The 18,154-nt window shown below is 37.5% G+C and overlaps 2 protein-coding genes across 2 annotated transcripts; both read right to left on the bottom strand.

The window, feature by feature from the left end:
• Positions 1-237: 237 nt before the first annotated feature.
• On the bottom strand, positions 238-13,869 carry sart1 (spliceosome associated factor 1, recruiter of U4/U6.U5 tri-snRNP). Its single transcript, XM_067422716.1, has 20 exons — positions 13,364-13,869; positions 12,454-12,508; positions 12,267-12,322; positions 10,955-11,081; positions 10,756-10,861; positions 10,576-10,653; positions 9,787-9,886; positions 9,493-9,635; positions 9,122-9,328; positions 7,796-7,899; positions 7,564-7,715; positions 7,321-7,445; positions 4,419-4,583; positions 4,226-4,336; positions 4,059-4,146; positions 3,881-3,971; positions 3,651-3,786; positions 3,483-3,572; positions 3,154-3,275; positions 238-474 (listed from the first exon to the last, which is right to left on the bottom strand). Exons 1-20 carry the CDS (start codon positions 13,611-13,613, stop codon positions 456-458), a joined length of 2,325 nt encoding a protein of 774 aa, XP_067278817.1. The 5' UTR covers positions 13,614-13,869; the 3' UTR covers positions 238-455.
• Positions 13,870-14,367: 498 nt separating this feature from the next.
• Positions 14,368-17,732, bottom strand: si:dkey-175m17.6 (N-acetyllactosaminide beta-1,3-N-acetylglucosaminyltransferase 2). Its single transcript, XM_067423601.1, has 3 exons — positions 17,499-17,732; positions 15,496-16,862; positions 14,368-14,914 (listed from the first exon to the last, which is right to left on the bottom strand). The coding sequence occupies exon 2, from the start codon at positions 16,857-16,859 to the stop codon at positions 15,534-15,536; it is 1,326 nt and encodes a 441-aa protein (XP_067279702.1). The 5' UTR covers positions 16,860-16,862; positions 17,499-17,732; the 3' UTR covers positions 14,368-14,914; positions 15,496-15,533.
• Between the last annotated feature and the right edge of the window lie 422 nt (positions 17,733-18,154).

Below are 18,154 nucleotides of genomic sequence, written 5' to 3'. Positions count from 1 at the left end.
TATACCACCGTCAAAAATTACACGGATACTATTGAGTTATGTAAAACTCATAGGTCATGCAGATCCATGGCAATAGATGGCAATGTAGCATCTAATAGCACTGTGGTACTGGTTATTAAAGTAAACTAAAACAGGGATAGCTAAGAAACACTGACTATGCTTATTTTATAATATGTCTTTTAAACTAAATCTACAAAACAATCAAAATGCTTGTAATAATACATAAATAACACTAGATCTGTTAAATTGCAATAGCATTTAATGAGTAATAAAAAGAAAGTTTTATGGAAAGTGGTCTAAATCAAGAAATCAATCAAGGGATTTAAATTCACTCACAGGACAGTGTCTGTATATACATCACTAATTGCGACTTTATTCATTTTAAGAGACGGCTAAAACGAGTACATTTTCTTTGAGAAGTCTTCTGTGAAAGGCCAGTTCTTAGGTTCCTAGATTTATTTTGTTATGGTGTTCCTGTGAAAAGAAGATAAAACCAATTAACAACCAGAATTATAGATGTATTATAGGACCAAATTATTAAAAATGAAATAAATAAATAACTAATTAAATAAAACAAATGTACCAGTTTATTCTGAAATTAATTTATTAATTTAATTATTAATTTAATTAAATGCATCTATTTCACAAAATTTATTGTTTAATATATTTCACAATTACCTCTTCCACACACACTATTATGTTTAAAAATACCTTTTTTCATTATTAAAAGTGCTTTTTCAAAAAGCTGTTTTTCATAATAATATGCTGCATTTACAAACATGACACCTATTTGACGACTCATGTCTTTCCAAAGCACGATTTTCCCAAAGATTTTTTTCATAATAATAGAGGACATTTCACAAATGCCAATCAACAGGCAGTGGGCGGTGCTTGGCCCTTATCGGATAATCCTTTCAGATTGATTACTTTTTTCCGTCTGGGTCTGCAACATGACATCATGACTTTGCATAAACATACATGCCACTTTCTAAAGCCAAGTGGCGTGTTATCTGTATTCATTTTGAGCTATCCGAGTGTATGTTTACGCCGTGTGATTTCGCATGTATGTCTATGCCTAAACAAAGTCATGTGATTCCGCCAACCTGATCTCACAGAATTAATATTTATAGCCTAATTTTATATTTTGGAGCAACTAACTCCACTCCTACCCTAAACCTACCCACTCTCAACAATATAAAACATGTAACAGGCAAATAAATGTACAGTCACATGTGTTTATTGCAAAAACTGACCCAAAAACAGTATAAAAGTATTAACTCATGTTGCATTCAAACGTCTTCTGAAGTCATACGATAAATTCATGTGAAGAACAGACTTGATTTTAATGTTTTAATCATTGAAATGATGATCGCGCCCCTTTGTGAACAGAACACACACGCACTCGTTCATATTCAAATGATCTGATTCAAATGATACACTCGTCACGAAGTTTAGAATGACGCGATTGGCGACGAGACACACGAGAGCCAATGCCATTACAATCAAAGCTGACGTAATGACGCAATTGTTCCCGAAACACACGACAGCCAATGCTGTCAAAGCTGACGTGACGTTTCTTCCAGTGGCAATATTTGAAATTTTGGCGGATGGACTCGATGTTCTGATCGCTTTTGGGGATTTTCTTCACACAAATCAATCGTTTGGCCTCAGAACACTTAGAATATTTGTACTTTCTGAATAAATTGTGCCTGCAGTCGTATCTGCTTGTTATATCCTGTTTTTTATAATACACAAATGGGTAGGTTTAGGGAAGAGTTTGAGATACGCGTTCAAAATGTGTCTGAATATGTGTGTGTCCACAAGGTAAATGGATTTATAAGCAATACTAAATTATGTAAAAATGCAGAATGTTTCTTGTAATGGGTAGGTTTAGGGGCTGTGTGTGTGTGTGATGGGTAGATTTAGGGGTAGCGTTAGGGGCAGTGTAGGAGGTTACAATGAAACGGCATTGATAAACACGCTAAAAAGCGATTATGCGTCTTCATAGCACGCCAAAATGGCATACGAATTGGCGACACGCATACATACGCCATTTCATGAGATCAGTCTAGGATCTGGCAAGTATCAAGGGGAAATTGGGGAATTGATTGGAAATTAATATGGCGGTAGGAATTGATCAAGATAAAAACGCACTGCCTTTAACACAGCCACAGTTCTCATAGTTTTCAGGTTTTTAGAAAATCCAATAGTCAAAATACATTTTCAGTCACAAATAAGAAATGAGAAGCATCCTTGGTGTTCTGTGATGCCACCACACCACATCAGCGCCAAGCACCGGCCAATGCCTGTTGATTGGCATTTGTGAAATGCATTGGAAATGCATGATTCGTCAAATAGGCGTCATTCATAAATGCAGCATATTATGAAAAACGTCTTTTTGAAAAAGCACATTAAATAATGAAAATTTTGATTTTTAAAGGTCCCGTTCTTCATGATGCCATCTTTCAAACTTTAGTTAGTGTGAAATGCTGCTGTTGGAGTATAAATAATACCTGTAAAATGATAACGCTCAAAGTTCAATGCCAAGCGAGATATTTTATTTAACAGAAGTTCCCTTTCAAAGCCTTAGTAAAATAGGGGGTGTGGTCTTGTTGCTCTCTCACGTGGGGAAAAGCGCACATTCAGGCATTATGGTAAGAGGCGGGACCTTTCCGGGCAAATTGCGCTAAGCTGCTGTCCAATCACAACACGGGAAGCGCTGGCCCAATCAGAACTCGTTACGTGTTTCTGAAGGAGGGACTTCATAGAACAAGGAAATCATCAGGCCGTTTTTAGGACAGAGAAAAACAGCGCTGTACAGATAAGTAAATTGTGTGAAAAATACTGTGTTTTTTTACACGCGAAACATGAACTCATGTTATATTGCACACTGTAAACATAATCAAAGCTTCGAAAACACACGAAGAACAGGACCTTTAAACTGTGTGTGAAAGAGGTTATTGTGAAATATATGAAAATTTCATGTAATTTTATAAAATAAATAGATACATTTATTTATTTAATTAATTATTTCAGAATAAACTGGTAAATTGAATGGTTGTTTTATCGAATTCATTATTTATTTAATTATTTCAATTTGAGTAATTTGGTCCCCCATAAGAATGGGACAGAAAGTGTGGAACAAATACGTACGCATTCATGCTCTTCCCACTGCCACTCAGCACAATGTAAGGAGTTTTCTGAGACTTCTGCTTTTCCTGCAGAAGAGCGACGGTGCCCAGTGGAGTGTCACTGCTGCTCATCTTCTTCAGCAACTGCAGGAACGATGAGGGAAAAAAACAGTTCGACCAGACAGATGGTGGTATATTCACACAAAAAAAGATTCAAAATTCACCACAGGCTAAACAATTCCCAAAGGACAAGTCCCACTTGATGTTTTTTTCTTGTTCGATAAACCATTTGTCACAATAGGGAAGACATAGACATGTTCTGATGTGCTTGGAGATGTGAAGAAAACATACCGCCTCTTCCTCAAGCTTTTTCATTCTCCGTTCTGTCTTCATTTTGCCAGAGCCCTTCCCGTGGAAGCGATGGGACAGCTGTCTGAAAGCCTGGAGGACAACAAATGAAGTTGAGCACTTGTAGCAGTGATATTTGATAATATGATGGGTGAAGAAACGTGCACACACCTCTTTAGGTGTCAGCTTGCGACCAGATTCATCAACATATTCGATCTTAACGTCAGGCTTGTAGTTATCCTTCTCTTTGAAATCCTGAGTGAAGCCTCTGTATTCCTCCCTCCTGCTGTATTTGTCATCAATATTCCTGCAGGAATGAAAAGGAAATGGAAACATCTTAGCCTTTTTAAATAAATAAATAAATACAGACAACTGGGGAGAGTATTTCAACATCTACTCACATCTTGTCTTCGATGCAGTAGTTATCATTTGCCAGAACTGGTTTTGTGGGTTTGACACGAGCCACCTTCAGCATCTGTGTGTCCAGCAGCCCTGAATGGGTTTAATAAATATACATTTTTAATAATTAGACATTACCCATTCGATCTAGTTCCAAAACAAATATGGTTGTTCCCTCACCTTTGTTTTTGCACAAAAGCAGAGCGGCAGAGAGACCAGAGTTCACAATGGGCTCTTCATCCAGAATAGTAGTGGATGCCGTTGAGAACTATAACAGAAGATCGTGTTAAAGAAAAGGCTTCACATTCCAACTGAATCGCTGTCAGTGAAGTGAGCGGAAGACTCACATCTGCATGGATTTTCTCCTCGTCCAGGTTGACGGTGCTCCAGCCCACGTTGTCATCCATATCAGAGTCTGACTGTCCACCTCCTTCTTTCTCAACATCCTTTTCAAAGTCCTGTGAGACAAATCATCAAAGCCATCAAGACCTGCATGTGAAGCAACATGTCACAAGAGCGCAGAGTTGGGATGGTTTGTACCATAATATCCTCTTGGTCCTCTCGGTTGCCTGACAGCCCGTAGGTTGGGATGTCTCCAAGGGTACGACAAAATTCAGAGGTGGCATTGAAGACAATGTTATTCCTTTTGTCTGGGTCATTGTCGTCATCATCTGCCGTCCTTATTTGCTTCATGTTCTCAGCCACCTGAAAACACAGCATACAAAAGAAACTTTGATTAAACGTTTTCTCAGCGTTTTATTGTTAATTACTGAAAATAAGGGTAACATTTTACAATACTTCTACAGCATTTATTAATCTTGTGTTATTTTTCAACATTTAATAATGCATTAGTTGAGTTTGAACTAACATAATAAAAATACAGTTGTTTTTTAACTGTAAAACTATTGCACAGCCACTGTAGTGAGATGGACTTTTTAACAACGTTTTAGTACCTTTTATGAGTCTTGTGAGTGGGAATGTACTGAATGGCAATGGAGGCCTATCTGACGCCTTTCTCAGCCAACACCCTTCAAGAAAAATATCTTCATTTGTGTTCCGAAGATGCACGAAGGTGTTACGGGTGTCCAACAACATAAGGGGGAGTAATTAATTAAATAATTATCATTTTTGGGTGAACTACCCCTTTAATACTGTAAAAAATGTTTTGTTAATTATTACCTCATGTTAGGTAATACTTATTTTCTTTTATTAAATACTACTTATTGAATAAGGCTTCATTAGTTGACATTAGTTAAAGTACATTTTACTTTAGTAATTTCACTGACTTGATTCAATGGGATATAATAGTATTATATAAAGTAGGGGGGAAGGGTTGTACAACAGGGAATTGCATGAAAGCCACTTTTTTCAAATCAGTATGCTTTTAAATTTTGAAGGTGCCCTACAATGAAAAAATGTATTAACCTTGCCATAGTGAAATAATAAGAGTTCAGTACATGGAGATCACATACTGTGAGTCTCAAACACCATTGCCTCCTCCTTCTTATGTAAAACTTGTGCATGAAAAACACCACGTAAAATAGACAAATTTTGACACTGTGACACAATCGCTGGGATCATTAATTTGTACCCCCCCAACATTTGCATGTCAGCCCATGTTTATTGTTAGGTGGAACTGCAGCCAAATCATCAGGTAAACAAGCGTCATGTGAGGATACCAAAAATGGCAGATCATGGCTGTGCAGGGGACATGAGGACTTTTCATACCCTTCCCACAGATAAAAAATGTCATGGTTGATGTTTGTTATAATTGGATACCACAACAATTTAATTAAAAATCGCTTGTTTGCTCGACCCATTTCACCGCAGACAGTTTTTCTGAACTGGGACAATATCAAGCAAGCTTCGCTCAGCGTCTAAAACTGAAGAAAGGGGCAATTCCAACTATATTCCTGCAAGCAGTAAGTAGTGATTTATCCACTCATTCACTGTCTAAACAATTTCTGATTACATTGAAAGTTTCTTAGAGAGACAGCATTGTTTAGATAACGCAAGATGCTAATACAGTAACAAAAGGACCACTTCAAGTACCATACAAAACTAAATAGTGTGTCTAATGACAAAGGTTAATATTATTTTGTATTACAAAATACAACCGTAGATACGCAAGTCATACTACGTTAGCTTAGTTGCTTACAGATCGCTCCCTCGATCCTTCATGCTAACGTCACCTTCTCCACCATATTCTATTAATTTTATAAAATATATATTTATATTTTTGAGAACTGAAGTATGATGTTTTTGCATGCTTGTATTTCAGAGTACATCACAGTCACTGCGTAGCCTACATTGTGACTACATTATATAAACATGCAATATCGTTGACAAAAAAGGCGAGTCTAAAATGTAGTTTATAAAATAAAAACTTGAACTAAAAGCACCGGTTTTGTCAGGGGAAAAAGATGAGCATTCGAGTGTTCATGCTTGCGGTTGCCAGATTTCAGTAATAATTCCCCTAATCAGAGCTTTTCTGTGAAAAGAACAGGTATACGATGCAGTGTTTTACCTAAACGTGCAATCTGGCAACCATATGCACACAAGCACGCTCTCTCCCGTGCATACAACCATATCTGGACAATGTTTGTCCTTAAATAAGCCGCATACCCTTTATGTCATGGGTCTCGGCCCCCTACTTGACATCAAAGTTTAGCGTTAGTGTGGCACGCGCGTTGCTCTGAAAATCATTTTTGGTGGAGTCGTTGCGTGTGCCGTGTGTGTGTGTGTGTGTGTGTATGAGAGAGTTAGCTCGGCCCTCCCTCATGCAGTATAATTGGTTGACACCGCATGATTGACATGAACAGAGGCTAATCAGACAGTCATGAATGTGGTTTAATGGCGCTCAAATGGCCAACCAAATTAAAGTAGGCGGGATTTAGAGTCTCTTTTGGTCCGCGCAGCGCGCACGTGCTCGCGCAGTCTTCACACACCCAGACTAGCTTGTTAATCTATCAAGTAGGCCTAATTCCGTTGCGGAGAGAGACTATTCTTTCCAGTGAAATCACAAAACTAAATTGCACACACACAAATGCACACAAAATGCAATGCGAGGAGAAACGCATTGATGAACATTGTAATGGAGCAGATTAGATCTCTGAACATTTGAGAAGATTTACTAAAATGCAGGCATGCAGCCCAGCCTGACCCGGAGTCTATCTCCAGTGGCCCCCAGGTAATTTGAGTTTGAGACCCCTGCTCTATGTAGATATAAGAGAACAATTTAACATATCGTTTCAATTCATTCTAGGGCACTTAAATGAACAGTTAAAGATTTTAGAATGGTTGAAACCATGTAAAACCAACATGGCTAAATGTTAGTGAATAGTGTGCCGTTCAGGTCAGCTGTGACAACCTGCCACTAGTTCAACAATATCTGTTTGTGGATCCTGTGATCTGAATCCTGAAGACGAAAAAAAGTGCTGACCCTTTCTCCTGAATCTTTGAGCATCTGTTTTTGTCTGAGTTTCCTCTGCTTCTCAAGTTGTTTCTGGAGCTCCTGCTCGGCTTCATCCTCTTCTAATGCAGTAGGCTCCGGAGAGACAAAGTCCTCTGAGAAAGACAAGGAGAAAGAGTGAGTGTCTCTGCATACTGATGCGATTCATTTGAATTTCAAAGGGAAGCCTGACAGACAGAAATAGACGCCTTCAGAAAACGCAAAAATCATTACCTTCATCGCTAAAGTCCATGTCGGCCATTCTAATGTCATCCGACTTTTGGAGGACATCACTGGGTTTGCTACTGGTTTCCATAGCAGCATATCTAGAATCTGCACCCTCCTCCTCCTCTTCCTCCTCTTGTCTTCTACCTCGACCTCGAGACCTGAGTGCCAGAACCAGTTTTGGGTTGAAATAACTGTGGTGTCGCTCAAGTATTCAAGAGCAATCAAGTGAAAGCTATACCTGGAGCCAAAATCTGTGCTTCGAGTGTCATCCATCAAGAGGTCACCAGCCTTCTCCTTCTTTCTGATTTTCTTGACTTTACGCTTGGTCTTCTTAAAGCCTACCTGATGTGACGCATGTCAAAAGAAATCAGTCAAAATAGACATCAAACTTAGAGATCCGAAAACTAATCCATATGAATTGAGTAGAAGAGACACCGTCACTTTCTTTCAGTAAAAAGTTACACCTGAAAAATCTCCTCCTATTGAAGGAAATGAGAGAGGGAGGGGGCAGGGCCGGCGTTTGCTATAGGCGTGCTAGGCAGTTGCCTAAGGCGACAATTGTGTTAGGGGCGCGAGAGCGCTCTAGTGCCGCCCATTACTTCCCATTAAGCATAGAATCGGAACAAGCGAAATACAACATAATGTTTATTTAACATGATCATCATAGGGCGCCCCCTCAGCCACACGTTTAATTACTTATGAACCTGATTATTAGATTGAATCGATGGTGATTATTGATTGAGAAAGAAAGAAAGAAAGAAAGAAAGAAAGAAAGAAAGAAAGAAAGAAAGAAAGAAAGAAAGAAAGAAAGAAAGAAAGAAATAGATCAAAAGAAAGCAAGAAAGAAATAGATCAAAAGAAAGCAGTATAAAGGTTAGTCTTTTTATCTCAGCCAATAAATTGTCAAACAAAATAAAATTACTTAGCATTATCAACTAATATTTATTTTATAAATATTATTAATATTGTCACTAAGCTATCACTTGCTAGTTTTCTACGTATTACTACGTATTGCAAACATAACTTCACTGACAATAATCTATAATAACCTACATGGATGTCATTTAAATATCAAAAGTCCAGTTCGTTATAAATATGGATAACGTATGCATGTTAGTTATGAAAAGTACAAAAGCTCGCTACATGGGCGTCGGAAGCAAATAAAAAGTGGGGCCACTCGTTCTTTTTGGGCTTTTTTACTGGAGTAACGATAGATGCCATATTATGCCATAAAACTCCATCTCGCCTAGGGCAACCAAAGAGCTAGAGCTGGCCCTGGGAGGGGGAGATGTGAGGGAGTATTTGTCAGGCTTGACTTTTTGTCAGGTGTGAGCGATTAAGTGCACGCACTGAGATGAGAGAGGTATTTATCAAATCATCTTAGTTAAGGGAATAACAGTTTAATATGAAAAAAAAAACAGTGGAGTATCCCTTTAAAAATCTCTTACGGTTGTAACGAAAAAGTCTTATATGTTTAAAACAACTTGAGGGTGAATAATTAAATGACAGAATTTTTGGGTGACCTATCCCTTTAAAACCAATTGTACTTAAACTCCTTTCTCACCATTTCCTGTGGTGTGTAGTATTCAGTGGCGAGGGTGAGAGAGGGCATGTCCAGAGACTGGGCCTGATTGTGCAGGCTTTCTCTGATGGCCTGTAACTCTCGCTCTCTCTCACCCCCGACAAAGCCTCCAGAACTCAGTCTGAAACTCTTCTTCTTCTCCCCCTCAATCTCCTCATCATACTTGGACAGCACAGACTTTGGCTTGAACTGGAAAGAATTAACAGAAAACAAAAGGTGGTTACATTTAAGAAAGACAGAAGCACACAGCGCTATCAAATTTTACATTATAAATGTTGCAGGTGCGAGTATGAAAGCACCCTAAATATGTTTTAACGCATTTAGCGACATTGAAAGTTAACAGGCAATCTTACAACGAGCATATCATCCACACTCTCATCTTCTTCATAAGCTTTATAATCGGGTTTCTTTTTCTTCAGCTCCACATTTTTCTCTGCCTTCTCTTTGTCCACCAGACCCACGTTCACCAGCACATCCTCCTTCTCCTCTAGAACACCTGTGAAAATCACCCACACAGAGAAACCGTAAGTGTGCCTGTAGGAGTGTGTGTGGGTGCTGTCAGTGATTTAGCAGGTCCATATTCATCTAAAGCAACAGTACATTTACTCAACCTCACAATCATAATCCTCATCATCATGTTAGCTTACCTTTGTCTTCTAGAGTTAAGACAACCGTTTCCCCCTCTCTGAAAGAGTCCATCTTGTGTTGAACCTTGAGCCCTTTGAGATGGTGAGAGCTGTACGAGTCCTGGTTAGTAAAAACAGCTAAACTGAATTAATACATAAATGGATAAGCAATATCATAACAACAGTTACATGATCAAAGTTAGTTTCTCTCACTGGTGATTAAAAGTGGTTCTTAACCATTTCAAACAATTATTTAAAATCAATTAAATCTTGAAATAAGCTAAAACATAAGGATATTTCTTATTTTTTTAATTCACTCCTTCAACAGCAATCACATTTCAAAACAGTCACAGTCCAACAACCAGGATTCCCACGATCTTGCTAAACTTGTATTTGAGGAAGTTAAATCTTAAAATTGTGATTTCTAAGTGTGGAAAACTCAAGTACATTCATAAAATCTTATGTCATGGAAATTAATAAGTATAATTTTGTAGTTATTCCAATCTCTGAAATATTTTATTGGGTAGAAATTGCTATTTGTGAGAAAATATTTCAATGTATTAATTCATTGAAGCTTCTGGAATTTATTTTACATGTGAATCCCATTCATTATATATAATATTTATGTAATAATTTTAATTGTATTATTTGAATAGCCTGAAAGTATTTGTCATTACAGCAGATGTAGAATAAATGTTTTAGGGGGGCCTTTAAACATTGTCTTCGGAAGCTTGAAGTAAAGGTTAAGAACAGCTGTATTTAAGTCTAACTGGGAGACAGCAAGAAAGTGTCAATATTAAGGTCACACACCCTCTTTTCCTGTGCAAACTCCTGCTCGACCAGATTGCTTACACCGAACTCTTCATCCATCTCCTCTAGGAGCTTGGCCTGTTAAGAGAGGAATTACACAGACAAAATAAAAACCATGACAAAGAAAAAGCGAGACACAAAGCTAGTCATCGGGTTGTCTCCACAATTGTCTATTCTCACCCTCTTTTCTGCTAACTCCTTCTCCTTGGCAAGTTTGCGACTCCTCTCCACCCAGGCTGCTGTGTCGTCCAGCCATGGTTCATCATCCCCAAGTGCCTTTACTTTTCTAAAACCATAAAACAACAAAAACTGCTATTAGTATGTTTCATTATATTATATTAGTTTATTATATCTGTTGCAGTTGGCAGCAATATCCTACCCCAGTTTCTGATTGAGAAGACGCTTCTCTTTAAGAGCAGCCAGTTTCTCTCTTATCTCAGCCTGCTGTTTGATATGGACAGGATTAATGGTCTCAGCCACAAGGGGCTCCTCCTTGGTTCCGAGCTCTGAAGAACCGTCAAACACTCATAGATTTAGAAGACATGCGACATCTAAAACAATGTAATACGTGCACTAACATTCTACAGTTTGGGTCAGTAAGATATTTGAAACATCTTTGAAAGTCTCTTATGCTCAAAGGTGCATTTATTTGATGAAAAACACAGTAAACCAGTAATATTAATAAAATTTAAAAAAAATATATATTTCAAAACATCTAAAAATGTGATGTATTCATGTGATGGCAAAGCATCATACAATCTTCAGCATCACATGATCCTTCAGAAATCATTCTATTGTGCTGATTTGCTGCTCAAGAAACATGCATCAGAAATTTGGAAACAGTTGTGTTGCTTCATATTGTTTTGGAAAGTGTTTTTTTTTTTTTTTTTTTTTTAATAGAATAGAAAGTTGAGATGAATAGAAAGTTCAAAACCACATTTATTTGAAATACAAATCCTTTGAAACGAGAATAGTTTTTGTGCACACACACAAAAAAAAAACGAAATTAAGACTTATATAGTGATGGGTTGCTTTGCGTGTCAAACCGCCAAACTGCTGAAATCACGTGACATTGGCGAGCCGAGTCATGAATCGATACAGTGATTCATAACGGTTAGAAACTTTGTTTTGGCCCATCACTATATAAGTCTTTTTTTTTTGTGCACAAACACTATTGTGCACTAGAACCACTGTAGTGAGATGGACTTTGTAACACCGTCTTTAGTGTATTTTATGGGTCTTGAGAGAGGAAATGGCATTGGTGTCAATGAAGGCCTTTCTGAGCCATCTTATTTCAACAAAAATATCTTCATTTGTGTTCAGAAGATGAACGGAGGTCTTACGGGTGTCAAATGTCATGAGGTTGAGTAATTAATGACAATTCTCATTTTTGGGTGAACTAACCCTGTAAACATGTGATATATAAGATGTTATGCATCATTAGCAGTGGGTGTGCACTGAAGTCTAACAGCAGACACCCTTAAAACAAAGCGCTCAAATCAGAGTAAAAAATAACCTTTAAATCAGGGTACAAAAAAAATGTATGTAAAAAACATACTAATATTTTTAGTGCACCTCAGGAAAACACTATCAAAATATAATAATAAAAAAGAAAATCTTACTGTCGCCAAACTTTTAAACAGAAGTGTATAAAACAGCACTTTGCTTTAACATAACCATAATATTCTTACCTTTCTTGTTTTCATTGAGATCAAGGGGTTTTAAACCTAGTTTGGCCCTCAGTTTACTGCAAAAAGAAGATGAATGACATTTTAGTCATATGAGATATACGATATATAATTATATACACACCCCCATTGAAATTCATTATATTTTCCCCTCCCATAATTAAAAATGGCAGTATGCTACAACACATACTTGGTCTCTTCAATGCTGAGTGAAGCATCACCACTTGCAGATTTGGGACCAGGCTCTGCAACACAAGATGTTGACATACCGGTACATTAATACCATCCAATATCATGACGTGAAAGAAATGTATGGGCTATTGTAGAAATTGTAGAATAAGATAAAGGCTCTCTCACAAAATTAGACAAATATCAGTCACATAAGGAAAAAAATACTTTATATATATATATATATATATATATATATATATATATATATATATAAATATTATATATAAATAAATAAATATTATATATTATATTATATTATATATTATATTATTATTATATATATATATATATATATATATATATATATATATATATATATATATATATATATATATATATATATATATATATATATAAGTTTTAAAGAATGTCTGTACTGTAACCAAACAGATGATGGTCCCCATTGACTTCTATAGTATTTTCCTATGGAAGTCAATGGGGACCATCAACTGCCTGGGTACTGACATTCTTTAAAATATCTTCTTTTGTGTTCAGTAGATGAAACAAACTCATACAGGATTGAAACTATTTGAGGGAAAGTAAATGAAACAATTTAATTTTATGGTAAACAAAGTTATTCCTTTGAGACTCGTCTTAGACTAAATGCATGTTTGAGCTGTTTTAACTGAAAGCCACTTGCACTGACATAGGTCAGATCGATTGTTTAGTCTAAAGATTCACACCAGTAACGTTAATATTTTTAAGGCACATAGCTACCTTAATGCCCTAATTGAATTAAGGCCTAATGAGTCATACGAGGCTCAAACATGCCGCCTACATTTTCATTTTGATGACAGTACAGAAGAAGTCAATCAGATGTAACGTTACTGTTGTAATTATGTAACTTTGTCAGAAACTACAGGACTGACCGCTGTTGTCCTCGAAAGCAGGATCAAGCTTCTCTTTCTTGACTCGCGGCTCTGCATTGCTCTTCTCTCCTTTACCGCTTCGGTCTCTCTCTGCTCCCCGGCTGCTCCTCTCTCTGGACCGGGATCTCTTTCTCTTCTCTCGTTCTCGGTCCTTGTCTCGATCCTTGTGACGGTGTTTCTTGTGCTCACGGTGCCGGTCCTCGGGATCCCGGTCTTTCTCTTTTTCTTTGTGTTTCTTTGATGAACCCATTTCAGTTCTGTTTACGGACTAAATGTGCTGTCTCTCTCTATTTACTTTAGTTGATTATAACACGGCGAAGAGGTAAATATTTACTAAATATCAACAATACAAAGACATCGCAGTATCAGGACCAGATTCTGTTATCCAATTTTTAAATAACGGATTATTTTGCATATATTTTTCTTGCCAAATGTAAACACTAAACAAACACGACTAACACTACCGCAACAACGCAGTCGTTTGATGAACGCTGTTGCTCTGACAACTTCCGGGTTAAATGGCCAAAGAGTGTGATGCAGCGCCACCTACTAATATGGAGGCTGTTGGTCTGTACCGGTCTGTACCATAGGTCTGTACAGTGTGGTAATAATTCACAAAATGCAAAACTAATTATTGCCTTATAAAATGTCCATTAAATGTTTATTAGTCAAATAAGATATTTGTAAAATACACTTTATTATACAATAAAATACTTTTAATGTATTAATGTTAGATATATGACCTTGAAGAGAAAGATTTGTGTATCTTTCTCTTCAAGTTCATGTATCTAACATCTAACATATATGTACAAAATATATATTCTACCAGTGTTTTTACAGAAAACAGTACCTCACATTTCTAGTGAGCAAGTTCAGATAAGAAATGCCATAGAAAATTCTAACTATTCTCGAAAGAAAGCAGAGATGAACACAGAAATATATATTTTTTATACACAGAATTCAGAACCATTGTGTGTGGGTGGGACAAGACCCACTCACTTTTATTGTCTCGAATTCAGCACAAAAAACAACAGTTAAATTAATAGAGGTTGACAGTTTCTTTTGGCATGATTATAACAGACATCCGGAGGTTGAAGGTGACTTTTTTTATCAAACAAAAATGAAGAGGGACATTTCCTCTATTAATAATAAACATACATTGACAGAGAGCCATTCAAGGCAAATGAAAACACAGAGATTATAATAATAAGTGAAACCAAACATAATGAAATTATGGTCATAAAACTGTTCTTAACCATTACATTTCATGAATCTGATCCATGCGCAAACATTTAAAGTATAAAATATTAAAGTAAATTCTATGATTGATCGAACAAATCATACATTGTTTTGTTATTGCCATTAATTATTTCCCATTATTATGTTTTGTTGTTGTAATTCAGTATGCCTCCAACAACACCAGGCTATAATTAGGCCCACAAGGCCTAAACCAGATGACAATGTCTGTAGGGTGTTCAGGCATCCAGATCGTTTTTCTTCTCCAAAATGGAGTCCAGATCCTCTTCATTTATTTTTTCCACATTGGTAATTCTTGCAAAACAAAGGAAAATGACACATATGTAAAACTCAAACAGAGCATAAAATTCATATAGATTCCAAGCGTAAAAATATTGTTACAAAAATAATAATTCTACAACCTCTCTGAAACATTTCAGATGAAATAGTAAAGCGTTTTTTATTATTATTATTTATCATAAAGCAGTAGCATAGTTTTTTAAACACAAAACAGATTTATGTTGATGACATTTTTTATTTGCTTCATTATGAGATAACCCCTAATTGTTTTGGGCCACAAACCTTTAAATCTAAAAAAAATATATATATATATATATATAATTAAAAAAAACATGAAAAACAATTATTGTCTATTAAATATGAATTCTTATTCCTATAAAACAAGAGCCATTCCACAAGAACCCTCTCTTGTGAAGTCAAACGTGTTGTACACATTGTGACTTCTCTTGCCTTCCCAATTTGATCTTCTTTATAATGACGAGTGCACACACAGCCCAACATAAAAAAAGCAAGGGCCTTTTTATGCAAATTAAAATGCCCAATTGGCATAAAAATACCTTGTGGTAAAAAGTCTGGGTCCCCATTGCATCATTTACCTTCATTAGATTTCATGAACAAGCTGCCCTTCTTTACACTAGCACTCCAGAGGAGGAACCTGTAGCTCCTTCCACAGCGTTAGCATTTCTTTTGGGGTGCGTTTATGCACTAGGAGAACATTATGATACGCACACGGCTTCTCCCGCAGATCCTCTGGAAGGTCAAAGGTGAGGAAACCTGAATGATGAGTGGGGGACACTCCAAGCCTGTGAAGGCACATTCCTAAGTAAACATCATCAATGGGAAACAAGCGGACCCATTGAGAGACCTCCTGCAGACGCATGGCCAAAGCACCAGTGTAAACCACCCCTCCGCCTCCTGCGTATGCCGGATACGCTCCCCTATAGAAGCTTTCGGGTATGTAATATTTAGTATTAGGCTGCCGATTAGGCCAGGCATTGGCAATAACATCCCCTACAATGAAATTATCCCATCGTTTCGTTTTATTTTTATGCGTTTTTTGTACTCCAACATGGTCTAAATAGTCCAGCAGAGCCGTAGTCCTAACAAACACATCATCATCTCCCTTGAAAATGAAGTGGACATGAGGACAGTTCTTTGAAAGCCAGTCCCAGAAGAGGACATCCTTCAGGGTGAGGTTGAAGAAAGTGTCTTTAAAATCCCACTGCAGGATATCCCTATGGGTGCTGCTCTCCAACTTCAATAGGGCGCTCAGGTCTGGATGAGGCCCTGTCTCCGTGTCCTGCCTCGCAAGCAAGAAGATTGTACGTACAAACCAGCCTTTCCCTCTGCCATCCCCTTGGATCCAGCCACTCCTTCCCCAAGTCTCTCGGATGGCCTGCCTGTTCTCAAAGTTTCCGACTTGTGACTTAATCGCCATCAAAAGGAACGCCGCTTCAGACTCCTGCCCGAAACACATGTTGGGTTGCTCCACGAGGATAGCATAATTCCTACAGTGCATGGAACGGACAAAATCCTTCATTTGTTCAGGAAGGGTGTTAAAATCAGGCAGGTGAGATGCCCAAGCCTCGTCCTGTTCACAGGCACCAGTTTTTCCCGTCTCTGAGGGTTGAATTGTGTCAAGGATTAGACCTTTGGACCTTGTGCCGTTACTTCTTAATATAGGGTTGTGCTCTCTGTCCCAAATGTGCTGGAGGCGGTTCCACAGTGCCCCGTCCTCTAGTCTGAGATTCCAGAAGGGCCGAACTGGATGGGATGCAAGAGCTCCTGAGTTTCTGGAGGCTCCGGTGGCAATGAAATGGAGGGGCAGCTGCGGTTGAGGAGGGGAGTAGGAAACGGCTACAAATATGGACACCATAATGTAGACCAACAGGTGACTTACCATCACACAAGGCAAGAGGCACAGACATAGGATCTTTCCATTACACCTGGAGCGTGCCATGGACTGGAAGAGAATGGAAAACATTGAAAGGTAGTGTAAATGGATACTTAATACATACCATAACATTTCAGTGAATTACAGATGAGGAATCTAAGACAGGCCAAGCTGTTTATATTAGAGTAAAATATAGGGCTTCTGCCACTAGGAGTAAGCCTCTGAAGAATTTTGTCTCCATGGTTTTGCCTCATGAGACTCGTTATGCGCGCCTGACCAGGCAACGTCCACAGCATCCTACCGCCCATATTTACATCATGTACTTTAAGACCACAACATTTACTCTGCATATGGAAAAGCCTTGCTTACAGCACTGTTTTGTTTATTTTCCCTTGGGCAACTGAAGCACACTAATCTGGGATGGCAAAGAATATCCAGTAGTCTTGTTTTTTTTCCACCAGGAAAAATATTTCTACAGCGAAAACTATTTCCCAAAACATTCAGGGATTTCTTAATATTTCAAACATACTTGGTACAGCTGTATTCAGAAAATACATAAATACTGATACATATATTAAATACAAATAAAAAAATAAAAAACATTTTTTTAAGGAATACATTTTTAGCTGAAGCGACACATTCAACTGTGAGATAATCTATTATCTTACAAAAATCTTCTGTAGTAGAGAAATCAATTCACAATACCTTCAAATTAGATGCTCAGTTGCTCTGATGGTTTTAGCAAACGCTTGTCACTTTTCTGGAATTTTCTCCCCACGCAGTTCCCATCCTTTCTTAAGAGGTCCTCAGAGGTCCCCGATGTCTTTCCATGCTGGTTGTGGTGTTTTCCAGGAATATGTAAACATTAAATTGTCCCTTTCTTGTGCAAAAATCATATCTCTGGGTCTGTTGGTGGAGTGTTGAAATAGAATAGGATTACCTCTCACTGTCTTCACAGGTGCCGATTCTAAATGATAACATTTGCATGCCACAGGTTATTTGAGGAGGCACATAAGCCACACCCACATCCCTGCATTATACCAACAAGCCTTCTGATATTTGTTTAAAAGCCTGGAATGAGATTATAATGTCAGTTTCAACCAAACTGTTGTGCTTAGGCTACAATAGACAATGTTCTTGCTTGATACGTGATGCTTCCTATAGGCTATACAAAAACCAAAAAAATAAAAAATAAATTAAAAGGATTTTGTTGCTGGGCAACGTTTGATGACTCCAGAGAAATTCAGTGAAACGTGCCTTGAATCAATAAGACTGGATTCTTCCTTATTGGAGGTACAAAGTTATCATTACATAATAATAATTAAGTATTTTTTTCCTACCTAAGTTAGCAAAGAATATAA

The sequence above is a fragment of the Pseudorasbora parva genome, chromosome 18 (assembly GCF_024679245.1).
Source record: "Pseudorasbora parva isolate DD20220531a chromosome 18, ASM2467924v1, whole genome shotgun sequence".
NCBI lineage: Eukaryota > Metazoa > Chordata > Actinopteri > Cypriniformes > Gobionidae > Pseudorasbora > Pseudorasbora parva.
The sequence above is the reverse complement of the archived record's forward strand: the minus strand, read 5'-3'. Positions and strand labels throughout refer to the sequence as shown.